Source organism: Nothobranchius furzeri, chromosome 14 (assembly GCF_043380555.1).
Source record: "Nothobranchius furzeri strain GRZ-AD chromosome 14, NfurGRZ-RIMD1, whole genome shotgun sequence".
Lineage (NCBI taxonomy): Eukaryota > Metazoa > Chordata > Actinopteri > Cyprinodontiformes > Nothobranchiidae > Nothobranchius > Nothobranchius furzeri.
The window spans coordinates 50626613-50647774 of NC_091754.1; the positions used below are offsets into that span (position 1 = coordinate 50626613).

General features: G+C 40.9%; 1 protein-coding gene across 3 annotated transcripts in view; it reads right to left on the bottom strand.

Moving 5' to 3' along the window:
- Nucleotides 1-276: 276 nt before the first annotated feature.
- The window catches only part of LOC107381071 (interleukin-1 receptor accessory protein-like 1), a 507698-nt gene continuing 486812 nt past the window's right edge, over nucleotides 277-21162 (bottom strand). For 2 of the 3 annotated variants that reach the window (XM_054743445.2, XM_015952560.3), the window contains 3 exons: nucleotides 20551-20721; nucleotides 14174-14218; nucleotides 277-6835 (listed from right to left, as the gene is read on the bottom strand). In XM_054743445.2, the coding sequence (XP_054599420.1) occupies nucleotides 6108-6835; nucleotides 14174-14218; nucleotides 20551-20721 (944 nt within the window). In that variant the 3' untranslated portion in view covers nucleotides 277-6107. The remainder of the gene's footprint in view (nucleotides 6836-14173; nucleotides 14219-20550; nucleotides 20722-21162) is intronic. The other variant, XM_015952561.3, reaches the window with a different exon arrangement.

Genomic DNA, 21162 nt, shown 5'->3' on the forward strand with positions numbered 1-21162 from the left:
TCCATAATAAATGAATCTGTTTCTGATGTGGAGGTCAACCAACATCCAATGTGGCTCATTCCTAAAATGGGCTGATTCTTAAGTGGAATAAGGAGAATTATTGATTGTTTTCCCAAGGTTTTACGGGAGACGGGTGAGTTATGGCAGTCGCGTCGGCCTTCCGCCAAGAAAAGAGATCCGAGCATCGTCAGCAATCCGTGCCGACGTTCCATTAACAAAGTGAGCTGGGTGGCTTTCAGACACTCACTCCCCAAACAGCACACACAGGCCGGAGAATAAAAACACCATGAATGTGGTTTATTATCAATAACAGTATCTCTTTTAATGAACATTGCAGATACATAATAGAAAACAAATCAGAAAAAACGAGACGTTTGTCCCCAGAGTTGTGAAAGTGCCTGGAATAAATCTGTGCTATATATTCTCATTAATATTCATCAAACCCCTTTCTAATCAAAGCCACATCATCAGAAATATTCATCATTAGTGTTATCATATTAGTGTTAACATCCTACAAAGGAAATGCAAACCGGTTTTAGCGTTTTCCACCTCTTCCCGAAGTTAGGGTGAATTCTAGGGCTGCACAATACACCGGTACGTCGTGTCATTGTGACGTTGGCATCGTACAAAAAATTAAAATTAATTTGGCCAATAAGATGAACTGTTGCCTTCAACATTTAGGTTATTAAGTGATAGAGATTAGCCTGGCAAGCCATCATATATGTAAATACTTAGACTGGCCACGAGCCATTGAAACCGCCCAGTCGTGGGGCGGAATCTACGTTTGTCTTTTAAACAGTCTCTGCAGGCAATTGGACAACGCTAGGACCAATCAGAGCAACAACTTGACGTATTAATTGCTACAGAAGTAGCAAATACATCCTCTTTCAAAATAAAAGGACTTGAGTACCACTATATGCTCATATCTCATGTTGAAAGTTGATGCCAAAGTCGTTTCCGAGTCGACGCAATCTTTGTAGTTTTTCTGACACACCTCCAGTGTTAAACCCGCACAACAAATGTAGAATTCTGTGATTGGCAAAACAAAAATTTGTTCTGGCCAATGGTAGACCTGCTACAGTGCAACATGGCAATACTGACCTGCAGAACAGATCTAGCTTTCTAGGCTAGCTAGAGATGGTAAAAGTAAGAAAAAATGTGAAATTATCGCAATTTATATTATCACAATACTCAGTAAAATCGCAGTCTCTCTTTCCTAATATCGTGCAGCCCTAGTTTATATTTTCAAATGTCTCAAGAACAAGGATCGTTTTATGAACATGGCTCGATTGTCTTCATCTCAATTATGAGATAGTTTAGATTTTATTTACACGTCTGCCATACTTGCGAGCACATCTGACCTTTCTGTTCAGGTGCAGAATCAAAACTTTACTTTTTCTCGGAGGGAGATGACAACTGATTCTACTGATTGACCAAAAAATTATGAAATAAAACAAAAACAGGCCTCAAACTGGAAATAAAAACGCCAAAAACAAAAGAGGAAATTAGCCCCATTCTTTGTTTTTTGTTTACAAATTCATCACTTTGCATAATCTCTGGCACTATAGGAGAGGTGTGAGATGTTAGTTTAGTGGTGGCGTTAGGACCGGCCACCATCACAGGTCTGAGGTGACGTGAGGATGCTTTTCACCTGATTAAATCCTTCCAATGTTCATGGATTCATGGATAAGAAAATAATAATTTGGCAGAGTTGTTGACTTTAGCATATTTCTTTATTACAATAGTACTCACAAAATAACTCAATTGGCATGTTTATAAACATGCTTGTCACGCTTACGTAGTTATATCACTTCTGGAAAACAAGCTGTTGTTTTAGAGAACACTAAATGATCGGTAGGTAAAAATTATAATTAGAAAGTTGTTCTAATTATTTTAATCTAGTTATTTTTCAATTACTTTTCTCAGCAAATTTTGAAAGGATTTTAGTGGAAAATAATGAAGCATTATCTGACCTTCAAACTAGGGATGTCCTGTTCCGATATCGAAAGTAATTCGATATTGGCCCCAAAACACTATCGGATTATATCGGACTGAATCAAAAATCTTCAATATAAGCAGTCCATTAAGGTTCACATTTTTACAACCAGTGGTTAAAAAGTATTGTCATTTTTTCATACTTACTGTTATTGGCTCTTGTTCTACGATTGAGTAATATCACCTGATCAAGCCTTTCATACATTCCACACTACAATATAGGTACAAGTATGTTTGATTTGTGCTGATATCGTACCAGATTGATATTGGTATCGGTCAATACTGAAGGATGCAAAATCGGTATCGGAAGTGAAAAACTTGTATCGGGACATCCCTAATTTAAACCTCCCCGTTTTATTTTGGACCGGATTCCCAAGCTAACGGCTGGGCTGAGTTGGACCAAAAACGTTGAACAATATGGTGATTTCAGACCATGAAAGATTTGAAGGCGTTAATCTGCCAAGAGTAAAGAGATCAAAGAAATATTCCATCTGTAAAACAGACAGAACAAACAATGTTAGGGGACCGTTTCCACCCGGACCGTACTTGATGTAACACAGTAAAACCCTGATCATTGGGTGCTACTCAATGTCAAGACGCATAGCAGACATTATCTTGGAAGGCCAGGTGCTTTGCTTACGCCGCTCCCGTGGCGGTCACGTCACGTCACGTGACACATGAGGTAAAGTTATATTTTATACATATACATTTAAATATAAATGCATAATGACCCTTTCACTTTTTAAATTGTGTTTACATTGGTTAAATTAAATATGTGAGCAAGTTACTACATGCTAGCTACTGAAGCTGCAAATACTAAGCAACTAACCAAATTAGGCAACTGCTTTGGATCTTAAAAAAGCATTTTAGATATCAATTCAATTAGTTGACTTACATTTAAACTGGAAATTTGCCACCGAAGTAGCTGCTGCTGGCTCCTGATCTGTCATCCTTTTGAAAATGCAGCGTTGTATTCGGGGAAATTTTTGACCAAGAAAAGGCAACAAGACACCCTCCATGTATCCTTGGTCAGCTAGCTAAACGGCTAACAAACAGAGAACAGATGCCTCTGCAGCACATGAACATTGGAACATGCCTTGGCGGTTCCTGATGATGTATCTCCTAGGCAACTGAGGCGGGATCAAGGCAAGGCTCCTTGACATTGAAACACCCATAGACATAAATACGTAGACACCCCACTGGGCACTGGAAAGCGTAACACGGTTACCGCCATATTGGATGGGTCTCTGCACTCTCTTAAGCAGGGATGTTTAAAGTGCTGCTCGGGGGCCATTTCCAGCCTTCTGAGCAATTTTGTATGACCCCCACTTCAATTTGTAGAATGGTAATGTTTGTCTCTCCAATAGGATGTTGATTTATATTTCTAACATAGTTGTGTTCAGATTTTTACTTATAAGCCTATTTTGGATTTATTTTAAAGAGTACAAATGAAATTTTTTTTATAAAATAATGTTTGCAGTTTTTTTCTATTAAGAAACACACATTCTTGTGGCCCGCACTGACTTCAAACATGACTTTTTGGCCCTTGTCTTGAAAAGTTTACACATCCCTGCTCTAAAGTCAATCCAGAACAACCGGCGTACCATTGAAAACAGATCACATGGGATTTCTATTGACTTTCTAGCCTATCTGATGGGATTTAATATTTTAATTAACTTTTATTTATTTTGTTTAATTATCTTTATATTTTGTCATGCCATACCATATCAGATTTTGTGAAAAAGCTTGATAAAATGTGTTTTTTAGTTGGGTAAGCACCTTCCTCAGTAGAAATAAATGCACCGGGGGCGAATGGAGACCCATCCAAGATGGAGGCCGGCCACAGCACCAGTTCACAGGGCGTCTGTGTTTGCGACCCTGATCACATAACAGCATGCGTTAATTAAATAAGTTTCTTATTTCACAATTTTACTGCTGGATGGTGATTTATGCCACATTTACGTCCATGATGTCATCAACAGTCACATTAGGTTATAATTACTAGCGCTGACGCTAATGCTAACACACGTGTATTTATAAAAGGTATAAAAATAAAATGCACGTATTTTAAAAAAATATCTAATGAAACTGTTAAACTTTGATCCACGAACAAGACTAGATAGCCTAATTTATAACATATACTGCAAAAATTTTGTTTCTATGCCATTACCATAATTTATCTCCGGGCTTCCTGATTTATGTCTAGTTTTTTCAAATAGGCTAATTATCCTTTCTCAGGCTAACACAATTTTATTTTAAACATGACTTCATATTGTGGGTATCTAAAGAAATCATTGTTTACTTCATATTGTGGGTATCTAAAGAAATCATTGTTTGCTGACTAGATGTGCTAATTTAGTATTCACATAGATCTATGATGCTTTTAAGAAGTGCTAGTAGCAGCAGCAGTAGCTAGCTGTTAGATTTCCTGGGCAGCCTGAGGCATTTCCTGAAGGATTACATGTGCCAGAATAAACAAATAATGCTAAATTAATGGTGGTGTTAAGGTTTATAAAGTAGTTATATCATAATTTGCTATAAAGCGTTTGAGATCATAGTTCTTTTGATGTGCCAGTGATCTACTTTGATCCTGATCTAGCTAGGATTAGCCGTTAGCTTGTCAATCTGGTCTCATATAAACAGTTTCTCCAAACGAGGGCTGTTTAAAGAACTATACAGTGATTGTTCATCACATTTCCACATAAATCCACCTCAGATTGGTTTACCAACAGATTTGGACCCTCTCTAAAGCATCTTCAAAGCACCCATTTCTGCCTGAATGAGTTCTTCTGCAAGAGAATGAAGAAAGCCCTGTTTTTCTTTCGCTGTAATTCAGACGAATCACTTCAAGAGGGATGGCAAACTAAAACAAAGCTGTCTTAATGGAGGAAATGGGGAACGGAGATGACGGTTTTAGCCCTGGACAGCCTTGTTTGGTCCTGTTGAGGAAACCGGGTAAATGCTTCGCATGACGACGGCTTTCTCCTCCATCCGTGCTGACATCATCGGTAGCTTCATCCCCGTTAAAAGTGGTCGTGAGTCGCTGAAACGACAGTGAAATCGACAAAAACAAGAAAAAGAAAACAGAAACAGCTGAGCTGCTATAAAGTCTTTCAGATTGTTAAATCTTCTAAATTCAGTCATGGAAACAGAAGCCTCTTTTCATTTTACGACGAAGGACATTTAGTGAGTGACTCGTTGATTTTTGTGAGCTATGCAGTTAAAAAAACAACATTTTTTAAATACTTTCCCACCCCATTAATTTCTATCATCAGAAACTCCATAAGTTCTCTAAGCAAATATTCCTCAGTTACAAAAATATACTTTCTTCATAAAATAATACACATAATTACTTTTCAGTGATATAATCTGTTTATGTAAATAGCAAGGCTGTTCTTTTAAAAGGAAAATGAGATAAACAGGAGATGTGAAGCCTAGCACCTTTTTCTCCGTTTTCCGAAAGCATTCGAACATTCGGGGGAACCCATCCCGCCAACTCGACTCTGTTCTTTTAAATGTTGCATAATCTGGTTGAGTTGAAACCCTCAACCCTGATATTGTACCCTTTTTCCTGAGGGCTGTGGCCTCCGAAAAAATAAATACATTTTTAAAAAGGCCCGCCAAAATCTTTATAAACGACACCAGCCAACAAATTAGGATAAAGGTAACAACGGTTTTACCAACACATCATACAGGCCATCGCTTTACTTTAGTACAAACTTAAATGAAAGAAATAAAAATCCCAACTGATGAAGAAACAAGTCACTGTTGCTACAAAGAATTAGAAAAACATATGTACAAGACCCTGTATTCCTTCGACTCTCCAGGTAATGATCGTAGGTGTTGGCTTGTGTTACGTGAGTGTTTATACAGGCATACAAAAATGTTCATCTCGTTTATTTTTTAGTGTTCAGTTTTAATAAAAGCTCTTATTGGACCAAAACAAAAGATTTTTTTATTCCCACCTCTTCTGGCTTTTGTTAGTCCAATGTTCTCCCCGTTGTTTTCCTCGTGCAAATTTATCAGCAGCAAGTATCTCAGAGGCATCCGCCCATCCGGTTCCGAGTCTTCTACGTGACAGACATCGTACGAATCCACCCCGTCTGGCTCTGTCACCAGATGACGCTGGATATACTGGTCTCTCTGGGAAGCAGCGGCAGCATGGCGTTGTTGGCGTGGGCTTCCTCGAGGCTCTGCTGGCGCGGCGACTTGGACTGTTGCCGCTGCCCGTTGATGAGCGTCATGGGGATGTTGCAGTAGGTGTGCTGGTTGCCTAGAGACGAGAGCGGCGGGAGCGTGCCGCCGGGCGGCAGGTCGTAGTCGTAGCTACGGTAATAGTGTTTCTGCCTCATCTGGGTGTGGCAAGAGTTGTGAAAGGTGGAACGCAAGTCAGGGTGCGCCGTCGCCATGGCGGTGGAGGTGGCAGCGGCCATGGAGATGGCGGAGACAGTCTGGAGCTCGCCGAAGGGGCCCTGCTCGCTGACGTCCAGCACCTGCTCGTGGGAGATGCTCAGGGGCTCCATGCGCTTGAAGGGCATCTCGTAGAGCAGCTGCTTCCAGAACTTGGAGTTGAGCTTGTTGCTGGACGGCCCGCGCCACTTGATGACCGTTAGCATTTTGATGGTGTGTTTGAGGGCCTCCACCTCCTGGTAGTTCATGATGCCGCGCAGCTCGGCGCACTCGATCAGGATGACTTTGATCTCGCCGGTCACTAGCATGTTGCGCAGCCGCGTCTCCAGCTCAAAGATGCTCCACCCCCTCCGCACCACGTAGCTGGGCGTCATGACGATGATGAGACGCTTGCTCTGGTCCACACAGCGCGCTACGTCCTCGATGTAGGCTGGATTCACCAAGACACAGAGAACAGATGTACAACTTTGATGAGCTTTTTATTCGGTAGACTTGTTCCTACTTCCTGTTTGAGCTAATGGATGATGAAAAGATGAGGAAACACAGGCTACAAAACTCTCTTGGCCTCATAGCGACTTGTATCAAAGTTTCAAACAATTTAGATGAGAAATGGGTAAATGTTTCCATCGGGCACAAAGCACTAACGTGTGATTTTGTGTTCTGGTTTAAACACACAGCAACAGCCTAACAGGCAGCACTCAAAGACGAGTGAGACATTCATTGCCTCTAAAGCTCCCATCTGTAGGTTGATTGGGTAAATTTGGAGCACCCACTCTGTTGTGCTGAGTCGCTAATGAGTGACTCAGCGAATTCTGCAGGAAGTGATTGTGTTCCCTGATTTAGCCCACGAGTTAACAGCAGGTAGACCAGATTAACCGGGCCTTTGTGAAGCTATTGTGCTCCCGAAGAGCCTGCCGGTCTTTTAGCCAACTAAAACCACGTCCCCGCTCGGCATATGTTAGAAAAAGAGCCGCCTCTTTTCCCGTCACGCTCTGGCCCGAGGCTGCACAACAAGAGCAACCCGTTTAAAGGAAGCTCGGATTTGAAGTGGCCCTTTACGCGGATGTGACGAGCCAGTCTCTCTGCTGTATGGTAATTGGTCATCATGCTGTAATTCATCAAGACCCCAAGGCTCCACTTTAACCAGGAGTTTTTTTCTCTGGCCCATCAGGAGTGAAAAAGAAAACAACTAAAAAATAAATGAAGGGATAACTTTAATTATCTAATGAGGAGTGATTTCATTTTATGTTTGGGACCATAACACCTTATGGCTTTATTGATTGAAAACCTCTCGGAAACACCACAAGCCTGAATGAGACTACTGTAATAATATATCCTACATAACTAGAGACCTAAACTACATCACATGACTCAGAGGGTCTCAGTGTATTTGGGTTTTACTCTAATTAATTTTCCAAGCAAACATTTTAGCTATAATCATTGAAAAAACCTAAAGGAAGGTTTTTAAATGTAAAAATCCATCCATCCTTCTGTCCATCTGTTTATCATCCCATCCATCTATCCATTTGTCTGTTCGTTCAACCGCTTGTTCATCCATCCATCTATCTGTTTATTAATCAACTAATTCATCCATCCATCTGTTAATCAACCCATCCATTCATCTGTCCATTATTCCGTCTGTCCGTCTGTCCATCCATCCATCTATCCTTCCATCTATCTGTTTATTAATCAACTAATTCATCCATCTGTCCATCTGTTTGTTAATCAACCCATCTATCCATTTGTCCATCCAACCTTCCATCCATCCATCTATCCGCCATCCATTCATCTATCCATCTATCTGTTTGTTAACCCATCCATCCATTGATTCAGTGTTGAACTCAACCTGACTCTAAGTTAGTGACACTAACAGACCACATAAACACAAAAATGGCACCCAGGAACAAGATGATAATCGACAACCCAACACAATAATCCATCCTCTGGTCTGTCCGTCCGTCCATCCATCCATCACATTGAATGATGTTAAGTGAAGCACACTTGGAGTTAGGAAAATACTTATTTGTGCTATGAATTTGCTTCAATGCCTACAAGAAGGACATTATAGCAACAGAACTATGGCAAACTGTTTTAAAAATAACAATAGACCTAATATTTGATGCTCACAAGAGTCGAAGAACAAATTTAAAAACTACATTTAAAAAAAATCCAAATGGAGGTATATGGACCAGTTGACCACGACCAATACACACTGGAGCTTTTATGTTGTTTATTTGCTTCCATGCTTGAACCAACTGAGGATAAAATGAAAGTTATTGTGTTGACAGCAACCTCCGTGAACCAAACGAAACCCTAGTTTCATCCCAGTCAAATCACTTTTAGAATGATGACTTGATCCAATTTTGTTGATTTGTCCGCTGAGAGAAAGACAACAAGTAAGGGACTAATGGTTCTGTTGCTCTTCATCCTTTTCTCACATTTCTTCCAACTGCGAAGAAGAGGCCGTGTTTTTGAAAGTGAGACCCTTTAAAAATGAGCCGTGAACCACCATTAGTCAGAAAAGATTTATAGCGCTCTCCTTGATGGTCACCGAGTCTGACAACGCGAGAGAGTCTGAAGACTTGATAACAGACTCGGCAAAAGAAGAACAGAGAGTAACTCAAAGTAAAAACCATTATTATTTAGTGCAATAACCCGTATTTATTGCAATGATTTGTGTGTTGTAGCTTATACTGTATTGATTGACATTGCATCACTCAGATGTGATGCATTTCTGCAAGTTCATTAGATACATAGTGCTTCTATCTTAGCTTCAAGCTCACAAATATTTTAGGTCTAAATTGAAATCTTCTTACCCTGAGATGGAAATAATGAGATCTCCTCGTTAGGCATGCTATGAGGTGTCAGTGAGAAAAAGTGTCATCTGCTTGGGTGATTTATCGCTGGACATAACTGCCTGAGTAAAGAAGAAGTCGAACTGCATTTTGGGACTATTTAATTTATTTTCTAAAGTGGTTTTCGTTTGTTGAAATTAATTTGAAGGAGTTGAATTGGTCACTTTTTCTGAGGTGCCAGAATCCCATTTAAGGCTTTTTTTGTTCCTGCTAGCAAGAGCTGACTATGTTCTCATCACAAATTCTGCCTAGTTTCCTGTGAGGGTTGGACTCTACTAGGTCTTTAGTTTGTGATGTTCATGAATTTTAAGACAAAGTCATGCACAGGAAGCTGTCTGGTTTGAGAACATGAGGGTCTCATCTACTTTTTGTTGTTGGCAATTTCAAGACGTACTTTTCAGGGGTCGCACCTCTAGGTTTACTGGGCTGCAAACGTTCCAGCCCTCACCTAAGGTCATAAAATTTGGACCATAGGAAAAGGATCACTGATACAAAGGGCTGAGATGAGCTTCTACCACTGAGTAGCCGGACATCATGGGGACCTCAGCATAGAGCTGCTGTTCCACCTTATTGAACGACACTAGCTGAGGAGGTTTGGGCATCTGCTTAGGAAGCTTCCTGGTCCATCTGGGATCTGTAACTGAACTAAACTTACAACAAAAGTTGGACTGATGGACGAAGTGCTGATTTGGTCTCATATAGATAATCTGGATAATCTTGCCATTGAATTGGATGCAAGCCCCCACAATGCAGCTCAAAAATTGAGGCCAACCCGGAAGTACCAACAATTGCAGTTCCACCCTCATCCGCTGGGGGCTGGTGTCAGAAGTGAGCAAATCCTCATTGACTCCCATGTTAAAAATACCAATTTCACAGCAGAAATAAACATGTTTACAGCCTGGTACCAAAACATGTTTTAGGTTTAAATGATCTAGTTTATACTCATGACAACTCTGAGGGGGGTGAATTTTTTTCTCACTCTTCTGTTTAAGTGTATTAAAAGCCTAAAATTCTGTATAATTAATGAGCATCAGACCCACGTGACCACAGCGCTAGCTCCGTGGAAAGGCCTCAGTAGAGCCTCGGTCTGGCCTGGAAACTGCTCCGGGATTTTGAGTCTCTGTGTTTGTGTATTCTTTTTAGGATATTTTTTGTGCAATTGTTGGACAAAATGACTTGCTCTGGCATTAATTGCACTAACAGAGCGTCCACGGAGTCTCCACTTTATTTTTTTCGGTAAGTAAAATTATATTTATGTATTTTAGGTCACTGCTGAGCTGAGCTCAGATGTTAACATGTACTGTTTAACCATGAAATTTAAATGTAATAGGGTAAAACCCAGTGCATTTAACATAATGCTGCACTTTAGAAAATGGGTTGAAATATAACATGTTGGTGGAGCTGGGTTCCGACTATCGGCTTGTGGAGCTCTCGGGAGACCGATGTTTTCCACCCGTTTCTCCCCTCCCCGCAGCTCGGCGCATCTCTGTCTGATCGCGGCTCCTTACTGCTGCGCGGCTGCCGGCTTTCAGCAGCTTTCGGGAGACCTCTGTGTTCCACCCGGTTTTACCCAGCGGTCAGCCCGGCGTATCTCTGACTCAGAAACTCTGGTGTTGTGCACAGTTAACTCCGGTTGTAGCTAGGTTGCTACCTCCTTTAGCTTAGCTCCCACTTCCGTGTTAGCTTTGGGTTAGCTTGTAGCTAGTTCGACCGGGTGTCGTCAGTTGATCCCAGCCTTACAGCCCCACTCTCAGCTCCACCTCTCTTCCCTTTTGTGGAATTGTCTGGGCTTGACAGAACCTGTGACACGGTCAAAATGGCGGTGGTGGCCACCTCCCATTTAGCCTCAAAAACGTGTTATTGGAGCCTATGGAAATGAATTGTCCAGTATTTATATGTCGATGATTGGATGGTGTTTATATGTATTATGTCTTTAGCCATAGTGCCTTCCAGCACCACTACCTTCTGCTATAACCAATGCACTATGGCTGTAGCTGTGTTTTGTTGGTGTAACCTTTAAAGTGGACTTTGGGAAAAGTTTAAGAGAACTACTAACGAGTCTGTCGCTGTCGTTGTGTCCTTGAGCAAGACACTTAACCCACGTTGCCTGCTGGTGGTGGTCGGAGGGACCGGTGGCGCCTGTGCTCGGCAGCCTCGCCTCTGTCAGTGCGCCCCAGGGCCGCTGTGGCTACATCGTAGCTCATCCCCACCAGTGTGTGAATGTGTGTGTGAATGTGTGAATGCCTGATTGTGTTGTAAAGCGCCTTGAGGGGTTCTAGGACTCTAGAAGGCGCTATATCAAATACAGGCCATTTACTCAGACTTTAGAGATACAAATATCAAACAGTTAACCACAACCCTTTATTTCACTCTAGCATCCCTATTGAGCCAAACAAGTACTCTGAAGTAGCAGCTAAACCCAATACGTATAGTTATACTACTTTGACTGTATGGACTATAACTATAACCACTTAAATGTTTCCTATTGAGAGACAACAAAATATCATTCAACTCTACCCTACCATACCCTACCCTCAGTGTGCAGATGTAATGAAAGTTACAACATGCCTTTGTATGCTGATTGCAGGGTATTTTGTACACAGGTTTCCCCTTATGAAACTGACGGAGAAAAAACAAAACAAAAAAGGATGTTGATGTTATGTTGACATCTTTTTTCATCTTTGTGCGTGAGTGGCTGGGTGGCGAAAACAGACACAGTATGACCTGCTATCCATATGTGAGTACCCTTCTAAGAAAGTTTAAGTACAAAATCCCAAATATATAAACACTTTACCACCCAAAGACAGGAGGAGGCTTAGAGAGAAACTTATTGAAGAGCAAATTAAAGTTTTTAAAGCCTGTATGAGCTCTGGGATGATGGAAAACGTCGGTCCGATATGCCTCGTCAGTTTTTTTCTCTCTTTTCTGAGCAGACGGTGCAGTATGCGTGGCGCTTCACGGCAGTGATGTGCACCTTTTGCGCAGGGAGAATATGTCTGTGGCGCCGGGTAGCAGACGTGGCAGCGGGAGTGCAACAGCAGGTGACGCGCATCAATAATCAGACGTCCTCCTCCTCTAACATATAAATGTAGCATACACAGAGGAGACATCTTTTTCCACATGAATTAAGTTGGACCTGCAGATCGAGGAGCGTCCGAGGGCTGAATAAAGAGTTTGAAGATGATCTGCTGGTGTGGAGTGTTTGTGTGTGTGACCCTGACGTAGCTGCATGGCTACAGCTTCCTAATGCACAAAACAAGCCTGTTCTAGAGGGGCAGGACAGCGTGCTCGGGGAAGGACTGTGGATGGCTGGCAGATGGGGTTTTTTTTTTAGAAGTCTCGGCAATTTCAACTAATAAATGACCGGAAAAACTACCGGTAGTCATCATATCCTGGAAAAAAGTCCCGGTATTAAAGCACTGGACATCACAAAAGAGCCTCATGTAGAAAGAAACAAAAAAAAAAGACCCCCCCCCCCCCCCCCAAGAATGAAGGTGTAATCACCAGAAGAAGGGATGTCTAAGGCAGAGGGGGGTAAAATCCCACCCATCCCCCCACCAAATCGCATCCTGCCGGCCCTACTCTACCCTACATTACTCTACACTACCCTTCATTACTCTACTCTATCCTACCATACTCTACTCTACCCTATATTACTCTACTCTACCCTACATTACTCTACTCTACCCTACCCTATATAACTTTACTCTACTCTACCCTACCTTACATAACTTTACTTTAATCTACTCTACCATACTCTACTCTACCCTATCCTACCATACTCTACTCTACCCTACCATACTCTACCCTATCCTACCCTACCCTACCCTACTCTACTCTACACTACTCTACTCTACATTACTCTACTCTATCCTACCCTACATTACTCTACTCTACCCTACCCTACCCTTCTCTACCCTACCCTACATTACTCTACTCTACCCTACCCTTCTCTACCCTACCCTACATTACTCTACTCTACCCTACCCTTCTCTACCCTACCCTACATTACTCTACTCTACTCTACTCTACCCTACATTACTCTACTCTACACTACTACCCTACCCTACAGTACTCTACTCTACTCTACCTTACATTACTCTACTCTACCCTACTACTCTACCCTACATTACTCTACTCTACCCTACTACTCTACCCTACATTACTCTACTCTACCCTACTACCCTACCCTACATTACCTTACTCTATTCTACTTTACTCTATCCAACCCTACTCCACCCTACCCTAGCTCACTCTACTCTATTCCTTGATTGGGTAAAACACCAACAATCCAAAGACGAAACTACTTCTAACTGTTATAAGGTAACAGCTAATGAGTTCTGTTGAATGGTCTGGTTCTGAGCTAATCAATTCCGGGGCTTGAGGACCGTTATCCAGCACGTTTTGGTTTTAACCCTACTTCCACACACCTGATTTCAATCAGCAGACAGGGTTCTGCAGAGCCTAACGAGCTGCTGCACAGGTGATTCAACCACTGAATCTAGTGTGTTGGACTAGAGAAACCACTAAAATGTGCTGGATACCGGCCCATGAGGCCCTGTCTAGTTTATGGAATATACAGTATGGAAACATCTCATAAAAAAATATTGTCGCGTATAAATTTAAACCAAATAAAAATCAATGTTCTTGTAGTCATTGTTTTTTATAGTAACAATGATATTTACTGTTACCAAGCTTAATAACAAGGTGCAAATGTACTGTATTCTTTAATTTGATCATGAATGTACTTATTTATATTTGAAATGCCTTTTATGGGATCTGGCTCTTTCTCTGAATAAACCAGTTAAGACGCATGAAAAAAAAGAGTTTTCTTTTTAACGTAAGTCCATTTTTTGACACTTGTTTAGTTGCTGCACAAGAAATAAAGAAATGAAAATCTGTAGAAGAAGTACCTCTAAGGAGTCTTGTATCATCCTGGAAATGATCATTGGTGAAACCTAAACATAGATATTAACATTCAAATTTACATCTTTAAACATTTGGTGGCATGAAAACAGTTCATTTGCAGATTTTCTTCTGGCATAAACTGTTTATCTACTGATGCTTCACAAACCACACTGACCAGTTTATTCCAGGTTAATATGGGACATGCAGCATAAAAAACGCAAAGGAATCAGGTTTTTTATTCATTCAGGACTTCTTGTAGCTCCCACAGTAGCAGAATTTGTATGGGACCAGTATGTTAAATATGTACCAGTGTTAAAATATTCAATCATCCTGTGGAATAACAACTAAACAGCAGCTCAGGGTAAAGACTGCTGCCACATCCTGCTTATCCACAGCTGGGGATCACGCCATTACATCAACTATTGGAATGCTAACACATTCCCAATGGGAGCTGAAGTCATGGCATCAGAAATTCCTCTCCATTTTTGCATTTTTATGCCATTTTTCCCATATTCCAGCAGTCCCCCCTTTCTGCTATATGAGCACATGTTCACAAAAAAGATTTCATTTATAACTCTGGCACGATGCCAGCGGGGGGTAATTAGTGACATCAGTATGTGCGAGAAGACGGTCAGATGCAAGTATTCAAATGGTTGCTAATAGCATAATGATATCATCAAAGTCAACTGTGTGTGGAGTTAATGACAGATAAGCGCGGGGCATGGTGGTGACACATGCATTAGTATCCATGCAGAAGGAGATTCTTCTGATTGTGCAGCTGACACGTTCCACAGCAGCATGCAGAAGCACACGGACTCTAATCACACCAGTAGCTGTTTCTGATAATTATGTTGCATATTTAATAAGTATACACCCGCCACCACCTCCCTCTGGTTTCAGATAGTGTAGAGCATGCAAAGGTTATGTTTCAGTGCATTCCCATGTAGAGCTTTACAAGAGCGTATTAGGACCACTGGATACGGGAAAAGGCTGAGAAGGATAAAAAAAAAATGTTTCCCATTTTTGAGACGAACCTTCAGGGGAACAGTCATAATGTCGTGTAAGGTTATAATATATGGGAAAAGCATGGCACTAATTTTAAGGTACTAATAAGGTAAGAATATCTAACTTCTTTCAAACATCCTCATATATATATATATATATATATATATATATATATTTTAAATTTAGTTGAACAATGTTTTTTTTAGTTATGCATCTAAATAATATGAAGACAAAGACCCTGTCCCTGTAGGTATCCCACAAAACCAAGATGTTTTACTATGGTTTGGACTGTCATTCACACAAAAGTGAAGTCAGACGGCAGCAAAAACAATTTTTTCTAAACCTTTGACCAAAGTGGAGATTTCTCCATTGTCATAATTAGCTTGTGGACGTAAATAATCAGGGTTTCAGGTTTCACTATGACAAAAATGCTCTGACATCACGCAGACTTGTGCTTACTCTCACTCAGTTACTGCTCTATGTGGATGACCAGAGGTGAAGGACCACCTTAAAGAGCAAGTCACCCCCAAATAAACTTTTTTTTGCTGATAAACTAAATAAGCGAGTGTCTAATTGTGCTGCAGACACGTGTCATCAATAATTTGCCACTTCAGTGCATCTTAGTTAAAATTTAAACATTCTGCCTAAAACTGTCAGTGTTGTGCTGTTGTCAGGTAAAAACTCTGCACTGTATTTTAATTTAAATCTGCCACCGCTATTGGCTAAGAGGTATGCTATGATGTAAACTGGTACATTATGATGTCACATTGTTGTTGTGAGCCTGTGTGTGTGCCTATTTGTTAGCAGCTCCGCCTTCTCGGTCTGCCAGGCAACAGCATTTGTTGCATTTTTCAAACATGAAGTGAGAGTGGAGTTAAGCCTGATTCATGCTTCTCCGTCCGCTCCGCAAGGGACAGACACGCACGGATTGACGGAGACATTTTGCTCTCATACTTCTCCGTCTCCTGGAGAGTGTTGCAAAGCAATTGCCCGGCAGGACAACAGAGGGTGTAGCGCTGTTCTGTGGTATCCTGTCATGTATCGGTCCAAGATAGAGTGTTTATATTGTGTTTTTTGGGTATATAAGAGACTTTTAACACGGACATATTTGTCTCTCATTCTCCCACCGCTTCATGCGCTCCCCACCTCTAAACCCACGTTTCCTGTCATTTCCGTCCACAAATAAAATGCTTGCTGCGCATCTTTTCACTCCTCCAGTCACGGGAGAATTAAACGTTCATATTTTTAGAGTTTTTTCGCGAGGTATTCTTCAAGCTTCTCCGTGTCTGCCGCTAGTTATCCTCGGCTCTCTTTGCAATGGCGGCGGTGTAAACAACAGCGGCGTCCTGACCAATCACAAGCTTGCGTAATCCGTCTCGTTCGACGGATGTTTAAAAAAGTGGGCTCGACTCCGTACGTACTTGCGTGCCTGCCGTAGCCCTACGCAAGGACGGATAATGGCGTTGCGTGTCTCCGCACTGACGCAGACGGAGAAGCATAAATCAGGCTTTAGACTCTGGTAGGGGTTGACTTGCTCTTTAAGGATGGTTATTGCTTGCCATCTTGTTATTGCATGTCCAGGAAATGTTTTTGCGCAAAACGCAGCAGATTTGGGGAACTCCTGCCACCTACAGACTTGCCATGCCTATGTGCTTCACAATGCACTGGAATTTATTTATTTATTGCTGAAAACGAGGTGGTGTGGACCTGTTTTTTAATTTTCTAAATAGGTGGGGGAGGATATTTGGTTTTACAAAAACCCGGCACATGGCCTGAATGTGTTTGTGTGCCAACCAAGTGGCTGACATGCCAGTGAACTGGTTAAAGTAAAAAAAAGTCTAACTGATTAAAGTCAGCTGTTTTTACATCCCTTTGGTTTCTAGAAAGGTGTATAAATCTCAAATATAAAAATTAATATTATTATTGCCATCGTTGAAATACAGCTAAATAACTCCAAAGATGATGTGGAAACAACAAGAGTAAATGTACTTTTAGGACTTTGTGATTTTTTTTTCGTAACTCAATTTTTAAAAAATGATTGTTTTATAGGATACTCTAGTTTTTCCCTGTTTGACTCGGTGACAATGACATCTCTGCTATTTTATTGACAAGCAGAGTTAACTTACTTCAGTTTCACTGAAGCTAGTTTCACTTTGTGCCAATGCTTCACCTAATGAGCTTCATTTTATTATTTTTAGTAGCAGAACACCTCATCCAGTTACAAAATCATGTCTCAATTGATTTTCTCATAAAAGTCTGCTATTGTTCACATTGCCTTTGTTTACTTACAGTTTATTATGTTTAGGTTAAATTTGCTTGCAGCTTCTCTCCTTTCCCATCCCACAGCATGTCCCCTTTCCTGTTGATGTTGTTAACTCATTCACTGCCATTGACGACTAAAGTCGTCATTTTAGATCCAACCGTTCACTGCCAATGACGACTTAAGTCGTCATTTGCATTTTTTTTACTGTTTGAGCATCGGAACGAGCCCCCGCGCTGAGAGAAACATCTCAGCCCTGAAGCCGATCTTCATCCGCATACGTCACAGATCACATGATCAGGAAGCAACACATCCATGTGTTAGGAGATCATTTTGGGCCTTTCCTGTAAAAAAGTGAGGCGCGAACCAGAAAAGCGTCTGCCGATCACAATTCGACAACGGATTATGAAAGAGCGGATAACGCTCAAAACACGCAGACTTCCTGATGTAAGAGGTGAGTCTCCTCTTTGTTTTGTTTGTTTTGGCATCGACATCATGCTAGCGTGCAACGTTCTGTGACTCTTAAAAAAACAGTAAAAACGGTGAGAAACGCTGGCAGCGAAGGCCGTTCGCGATCAAGAAACGGCTGGCAGTGAATGAGTTAAGTGTGTAAAGAATGTAGATTGGGAAAATCTCAATAAATTCACAAGTATGCTGAACAAAATTAGATTTTACCATATCTGGATTTCCAGAGTTAATATTTCTTCCTGACTAAACTTTCTGCAGCTGAAGACAAGTGACTTTATGATGCTTGTCTTAATAACAAACATTTCAGTCTAATTAAAACAGGAGGATGTGGTACTCAGAGACTGAACTTGGTTCCTAATGAGATACACAAGCTTTCACTACTTGTGACAGAAAGAAGATAAACCCTCACTCCATTGTTTTCACTGGCATCAGGAAGCAAATATGGCAGGAACTGTGCACTGTAGCTTTCTACTTTCATTTCTCTATTTATTTAGTCTCCTTTCTACCAATATAGAGCCATAAAATGCAGCTCTGATGTGTTATATAACTAAAAGTCCAAAAGTACAGTATACATTTTAGGACATCCTCAGGTCTCAGACATCAGACCATAGAGAAAGAGATACATCAGGTTTAATTCAAAAACTCAGACTTCAGACAAAAGGTTTTAGGAAAAGCTTTGTCTGAAAAAAAAATGGCATGAGGAAAAAGTTTGTCAATAATAAAATGCCTCAGGAAAAAAGGTTGTCAGACTAAAAGGTCTGAAGAAAAAGTTTGTCAGACTAAAAGGCCTCAGGAAAAAAAAGGTTGTCAGACTAAAAGGTCTCAAGAAAAAGTTTGTCAGACTAAAATGTATCATGAAAATTTTTTAAGACTAAAGGTTTCAAGAAAAAGTTTGTCAGACTGAAAGGTCTCAGGAAAAAGTTTGTCAGACTAAAAGGTTTCAAGAAAAAGTTTGTCAGACTAAAAGGTCTCAGGAAATTTTTTGCCCAGACTAAAAGGCCTCATGAAATTTTTTTGTCAAGACTAAAAGGCCTCAGGAATTTTTTTTGGTCAAGACTAAAAACTCTCAGGAAAAACTGTCAGACTTTTCCCAAAAACTTTTTTTCCTGAGACCTTTTTGTCTGATGTCATTGAGTCAGACATTTTTGAATGAAACCAGATTTTTTTGTTTATACAGCAATAATCAACATGTGAATATCGTAAAATAAGCCTACATATTGCTTCACCGTTATCAATGAATCATGGGAGTTTCAAACACTTCTCTAACTTCTTGTAGTTGCAAATTTTGCTGAAGTTTTTGATAATGTTGCCTAATGTTATTTAACTCCCATTTAAGCTAAAGTTGCTGTTAGCACTTCTGCGTATAAAACGTACAATGTTTTTTGCTGCTGCTTTTGTAATGCTATTGCTGAGTTAAACTGCAATACCAACAGCCACCACAAGGGATGCCACATTTGATTTTCCCATGCTAATGTAATTAACTAATTTACTGCTCATTTACTGTAATTAACTCATTTATTGACGACTAAAGTAGACATTTGCATTTTTTTACTAGGCGAGCATCAGAACGAGTCTCGCACTGTGAGAACAAACACCACAGCTCTAAAGCTGACCTTCATCCACGTATGTCACACGTCGCATGAGCAGGAATCAGACAATCTATGTGTTATGAGATCTTTTTGGGCCGCTGCTGTGAAAAAAGTGAGGCGCAAATCAGGAAAAGTTTCTGCCGCTCAGAAATCTACAACGAGTTATGAAAGAACGGATAATGCTAGAAACACGTGGATTCTGATGTAAGAAGTGAGTCTACTCTTTGTTTTGATAGTTTTGGCGTTGAAATCATCTTAGAGCAAAACATTTTGTAACTCTTCAAAAAACAGTAAAAACGTTCAAAAACGCTGGCAGCCAGGGGCTTTTCTGATCAGGAAACAGCGGGAAGTAAATGAGTTAAACTGATTTTTACAACCTCACAGCATCAGCAACTACGTCCCTCTTCAGTGGTTTTGAAGAACTCATAACCCTCCCAGCTGGCTGAGAAGGAAATATCCTTCCTCCCAACAGGATTGGAGTATTTTGATATTATTTAACTGTAAAATCCTCACACATCGTGACTTAAAATTAATAAGATTTATTCATGTTAGGTTTTTAGTTTAGTTTTTTATTTAGAGGTTATTTTAAATAATTTGGAAGACTGTTTTATCAACTACTGAAGTAAATGGAGAAAAATGCAAAGTCTTTATTTACTTAAAAAAATAACAGAATTTTTTCTGATGAACTTCAGAGTGGGAAAATAAACTATAGTTTTTTTCATTAAGAAATTTCCTGATGAACCTCAAATGAGTTTTTGTGAACTATTGAAATAAACGGGGGAACTTCACCTTAAATTATCTCTTTTCACAACTTGGTCCATTTCAGTTGAACCAGCGGTTAGAACTTAATAAAAGTAAGTGGTTAGAAAAAGCTCAACTCAAAATGATCGAAATGGAAACAACGATGGATCTTTACGGGCCCTTTGTTATGCCACAACACAAACGCATAACAGAAGCCGACAAACAAGGCATCAGCATTCCGCCCACAACAGCGACACGAGCAACACCAAGTCACAACACATTCGGACACAACGTTTCACCGCCATGAGAGAGAGCTTACTTCCTGTGGGGATCAAGTCCCTGTCTGGAATGAAGAGTTTATACCCATAATGCTTTTCAAGCACATCGGGGAGGATCTCCAGGGCAAAGCGCTCCTCCTCCCGGGTCTCCTGGCTCCACTGGTCCGGGTCCACTTTGGTGTAGGACAGGTAGGCGTCGTAGTCCTTGTTGTCTGCAGGGAGAAGGAAGAATCAGAGTTATGATAACAGAGCTTTCCTCTAAAGCAGAACGTCAGCACGCTCCAATGCACCTTGGATGTTCGTCATCTATTTTCATGCTGGGACAGAAAGGGCTATTCATTTACTGGGAGACTTCTTCAGTACAGAACGCCTCCATTATGCTGACCTCTGGGCGCCTCGGCCCATCTGAGTGCTTTTCATTACAGCTCCGTTTCTGCTGACAAATTAGGTTGCCTTGATGGCTACTTCGCCCTCTGCAGGCAAAACAAATTAGAGTCCAGCTGGAGCTAAACGCCCAATGCCGGTACCGCTCCATCACACGCATGAAGGCAAAAACCGATGATGGATTTCAAGTACCGAACTGAGAGATGGAAAGTGAGGAATGAGGGAGGGCTTTGTGCATCTTCTTAAGGGGAGAATGGTGGTAAGATAAA